This window comes from Paramisgurnus dabryanus, chromosome 19, assembly GCF_030506205.2.
Source record: "Paramisgurnus dabryanus chromosome 19, PD_genome_1.1, whole genome shotgun sequence".
NCBI classification, from domain to species: Eukaryota; Metazoa; Chordata; class Actinopteri; order Cypriniformes; family Cobitidae; genus Paramisgurnus; species Paramisgurnus dabryanus.
The window spans coordinates 30150678-30156153 of record NC_133355.1 but is presented as its reverse complement, the minus strand read 5'-3'; the positions used below and the strand labels follow the sequence as shown (position 1 = coordinate 30156153).

At 39.0% G+C, this 5476-nt stretch overlaps 1 protein-coding gene across 1 annotated transcript; it reads right to left on the bottom strand.

Annotated features, from left to right (window-relative positions):
- Positions 1-1542: 1542 nt before the first annotated feature.
- cited4a (Cbp/p300-interacting transactivator, with Glu/Asp-rich carboxy-terminal domain, 4a) lies at positions 1543-5245 on the bottom strand. The gene is made up of 2 exons (XM_065290926.1): positions 5120-5245; positions 1543-4106 (listed from the first exon to the last, which is right to left on the bottom strand). Exon 2 carries the CDS (start codon positions 4094-4096, stop codon positions 3368-3370), a length of 729 nt encoding a protein of 242 aa, XP_065146998.1. The 5' UTR covers positions 4097-4106; positions 5120-5245; the 3' UTR covers positions 1543-3367.
- Between the last annotated feature and the right edge of the window lie 231 nt (positions 5246-5476).

Here is a 5476-nt window from a genome sequence, read left to right as displayed (position 1 = left end):
TTATTGTTTATATATATATATATATGGTGTTGTTGCATATAATCTAGATTGCAGTTATGATCATATTTATAAGTCAATTGTTAAGCTTAGCTTTACTTTCTTTATATGAACGTAAGCAGATGCATACTATTAAAGTGGCTAGGACATAACTCATTTCAAGCAAATATGAATAAAGTTTTAAAAATTATCCTGACAATGTTGTGTGATGTGATTTTTATGACCCGACCTGCATTAACATTTGAAACAGGCTACAGTATTTTAGTAAATGATTGATAAATCTTGAAATATCTGTCTGTTTTACATCATAGAAATGACAGATTAAGATTATGCAGTGTTTACTAATTTGTTATGAATTTGTCTGGTAACTCTTTACAATAAGGTTGAATTTGTTAACATTAGTAAATGCACTAAACTAACAATGAGTAATATAGTTCTTCAGCATTTATTAACCTTTGTTCATTGTGCATTAACTAATGTTAATAGTTACATTTTAAAAATATATTCATAAATGCTGAAATTAACATGAACATGATAAATACACAATGTAGAAGTATTGTTTACTGTTAGTTTAATGTTAGCTAATGTAACTAATGTTAACCAATACAACCCTATTTTAAAATGTTACCATTATACACTGTCAGAAAAAAAGTACAAAACTGTACCTTTTTGTCGCTGGGGTGGTACCCGGAGGTACCGTTTTGTACCTTAACAGGTATATAAACATAATACAATGTCGTACCTTTTGGGGTACATTACTGTTCCTTAAGGATCTATTTTGTAACTTTTAAGGCAGTGGTTCTCAAACTTTTTCCGCATGCGGCCCCCCTAGTGTACGGTGCATTCCTTCGCGGCCCCCCAAAGAAAATTTATGACAAAAATGGTTCTAAAATTTAACATTTTAATTAAACAAAACATATAAAGTTATACAAAGTAGTGCTGTTGGTTAGTAGCCTTATTTTTGTAGGTTTAATTACACAGAATTCATGATAAATTAATGTATTTTATAAAATGTCATAAAACGGGGGCCCCCCGGCACCATCTCGTGGCCCCCCCGGGGGCCCCGGACCCCAGTTTGAGAATCACTGTTTTAAGGTACAGTTAACTGTTTTGTACCCCTAAAATTTAACTGGTACAAAATTGTTCCTTAAGGTACACAATAGGTCCTTAGAGTATAATATTGTACCCCATAAGGTACAACATTTCAATGTGTTTTATACCCATAAAGATACAAAAAGGTACCTTTTAGGGACCACCTCAGCGACAGAAAAAGGAACAACTCTGTACCTTTTTTTCTGACAGTGTATGGAGAACATATAGGTTGGTCTAAAAATATGGTAATTATTATTAAATATGGTAATTAAAATAATTTAATTATGGCCATTTATTTGGTTTAAGTTAACCTAGAAATAAATTAACCGAAGTTCGTCCGTATCTGACACAAAAGACTCTTTAGCATTAGAGTATAAATTACAAAGTCCAGTTACAGTAAAATAAAACATGCATTCTGTACGAAGTTTTAGGGAGAGAATAAAATGAAGTCACTTCTTTAAATAAATATTTTATTTTCAATGAAAATAAATACATTTTCTTAAGATAGAATCAACAACATTTGAAAAAGCATTTGTGGGAGCACAGCACAGTAAAAAACAGCAAACTGCTTGGAAGAAAACATTTGTGTCCAGAAAAAAACCTGCTATTGACATTCTGAATTGATCTGTGGGGAGGCAATGCACGTCTACTTACACAAAATTTCACACATTCCCTCATTTTAACAAAAAAGAAAGGAAATCTACACCTTATTATTTTGCCCGTTGCTAGATGCAGTTTACTCAAGTTTCCAAGTGTGACAAATGTGAAGGATCTTGGGAAGGTCATTGCAGTCTCTACCAGATATGCAATTAAGTAAATGAATGTCATGAATTAAATACCACCCCTTATTATGTAATAAAGCATTAAACAATAAGCCAAATAAGAGTTACAACACATGAGGATATAACCACCATTTGGCATTTCCTTGTTTGTGCTTTTTGCCTCATTCGGTGGCCATTCTACAACCCATCATCTCGAGCTGTACATGCAGAAATCTGCCAGCCTGGGGCGGGTAGTTCAGCCTAGCTCTGATGGAACAGATTAACCTACTAGTACTGTACGCTGTGCTATTTCTATACCAACCCAACCCCCATAGAGAGCTACTACAAACATAACACCATAGGAACATCAAAAGCTCCTCTCCGCTCAACAGGGACATTGACTGTCCCAAACTCTTCACCCATCACAATAGAATAAGCATAATTACCAGATCATCTGAGATGACTGACCATTCTGACCCTAGTCAAAAAAGATGTTTATGTCAAAAACAACATTATATTTGAAGTGTGCAGAGTTGGGGTACAGTGTTGAGATGAGCTGCTGGTCCCTGGGGTCGATTCCAACACAAATCAGCCAATTTGTACTATAGGGAGTGGCTGAGGTCCTCTTTCTTTACTTTATGATTTATAATGTCACTTTTTACATTGTAAATCATCCAAATATATAGTTCCTCTTGCCATGATGTGAGGTAAAAATGTCTACAGTGAATTCTCAGCAGTATCAGTATTGTGTAAAACACTATAAGGCAGTTCTACAGTTCAGACTTATTAGCCGATACAGCTCAAGCTCAACATTTAGCAAGAGAGGCTACAAAATGTTTCAACATTTTCCAAGCGAGTCATCTAACACAGAATATTCCTGAATGAACCAAGTGACGTCATAATCAGATGCGTCATTTTTAGTCCAGACGTTTTCACAAGATTTAAAGTCGTCTCACCCCCCCCCCCCCACCATTTCAAACATCATTAAGAGCTATTTCAAAATCAGTGTCACTTGTTTGAAGTACCAGCCTTCATTGCCCACATAACACACACATTCAAACATCAGGACTCTCGAATCTCAGGGTTAGTCTGGGAAAAGGCAAGTTTCTCCATCACCACAGATCACGTCTGCTTTTTGGTAGGCATCATACATAAATACATTTCTAAACGCTATCGACTCTAGTAGCCCCTAAGGAGGCAAAGCAGTTTCTAAATCGTTCCAAGCAGACTTCTTTATCCACCGTGTGAAGATACATTCCACCCTGGGGCAGTTGGTCAACATCAACCCAACAGGACCCGAAAAAAGACAAGGGGCTGCTCACCGAGTACCTAGTACCAAGTTCAAGTAAAGTCTCTGTTCTCATTTCAAGCGTGGAATTCTTTAAAAGCAAACAGTGTGCACTACAATATGCATAGCACGACTTCAAAGACACAGAGAAACACAGAACCCGAGCTTTTCTTGAGCAAGACAGTCTTGCTGATCAAACACCTTTCTCTGACTAAAGAACCAGAAGCTATCAGCAGCTGACAGTACTTGGCTGCTGCTTGCACACAAAGTCTGAGAAAAAGTCGAACTCGTTTTGCCCTAGAAAAAGCTCGGGTAGCTCTTGGACCCGGTCCAGGCCGAGCTCCAGCACTAAAGACGTCAGAACCTCCTCGTCGATCAAGTCCATGTCCATGACGTTGGGGCCCAGCACCGGACCACCCATCCCCATCTGCATCCCTGGCAAATGACCTGGACCCATTCTGTGCTGAACATTTCCCGCATGATGCATGTTCAAAGGCCCGTGCGGGTGCCCGTGGTACTGGGTATTGAGTTTTTGAAGATGCATGCTGGCCATAAGCTGTTGAGATGGCGTGAGTCCTCCTCCACCCATGTACTGCTGTGGGTGCTGGTTCGGGTGCATGTGATGATGTTGTGCTTGAACGTGTCCCTGCTGCTGCTGCTGCTGCTGACTTGGGCTTCCATACATCATACTGGGTTGCTGCATTTGGTGGGGGTGTCCACCTCCCATCTGGCCATTGATGTGACCGTTCATGACGCCGTTCATGGCATTCCTCTGTCTCATGGCTGCATCCATGGAGCTCTGAGGCCCTCTCCCATAGTGCAAGAGTTGGCCGTTAGGAAGGGTCCGGAGGCCGGGCTGGGGTCCGTGCGGAGAAGCACCGTTCATTCCCATGCGATACCCGTGCAGGCCTCCGCCAGCAGAGCCGTGGGTCATGGGCATCATCAAGTGTTCGGCCATGGCTTCACAACTGCGGAGATACGACAAGAACGTTAGCAACGTGAGGCAACTATTCAAGTGACATCATCGCACAATAGATAACCTTTTTCTTTATGATTCAACAATTTTAGCTTTAAAAACCAGTGCACTGATCGACACGCTCAGACAAAGCAGTAGTGGGGCTCTTCACTAAGGGTATAACAGTGTGGTTAGGAGCTTCAAGGAGAATCAAAACAATAACAGGCGGTGAGGACAAAGTGCTCTGAAAACAAAGCCAACCAACTGCCTGATACATGTGATCAGGAGGCAAACGTAAACTATTGATGGGATCCACACATGTACAGTGAGAATTTAGGAGGAGAAATATTACACTAAAAAAAGACAATGCAATTGTTATTATTATAATCTGGATGTATAAATCAGGTTTTTAGGATTTAGGATAAATGTCATTATAATGATAACATAGTTATTGCTATTTCATACATTTTGTAAAAGTAAATTAAATGTATTTTTGACTAAATCAATAGGTCCAGGACAGGAGATCATAGCGAGCTTACTAAAATATTTTACCAAGTGCACATTTATATCCAAGACATAATCTGGGATTGATGTTAGAGATAAAATGTGTAATGGGGTCGACAGTAGCCTCACCTTGTATCTGTCTTTGTCTCTTTACATTTAAAAAATCTCATCTGCTTTACAAAGACTAGATATATATAAAATGAAATACAAATACTTTAAGGATCCCTTACTGAGAGTTGCATTACAACATGCAAACTACAGAACTGTCTGTGTATTTGTAGAAAAGTTAAAGTCTCCCCAATGCACGTTTACATAAAAATATCTTTATTCTATTTAATATTAAAACAAAGAGTGATACAAAAAAACAAAAACACTGGTAATAGCGTAGTAAATGCCACGTACTGTTCGCTACAACAAATCAAGACAACTTAAATGACCGCTTTGAGTTTTGTGTATCAGGTACACGTTACACTTGCCAAACAACCATGCAGCAGAATATAACAGTGATAAGTGTACACATACCGTCTAACAGATGCTGATCTTGTAAAGATGCGCTTTTGTCTCGCGTGTCTCTTTAAAGCAGACGCACGTACATCCAATGAAGCGCGCGGCCGCGTTCTGTAATCTGTATGCTGCTGAGCGCGACGATTACACACACATACATAAAGATCGAGTGAAGGGCGGGGCTACCTGTAACCCCTCCTCTAATCTTTCCTGATTGGCTTCTTCTCTTATCTCAGACGTCACTGGCCAATTACTCACATGGCCTCACAATGCCAAAGTCAGTCAGTTCTCAGTAATAACACGTAAACTCATCAACATCCCTGGTTGTGAAATAAATATATATTTAAAAAACAAAAAAAACAAAAACAAATTACA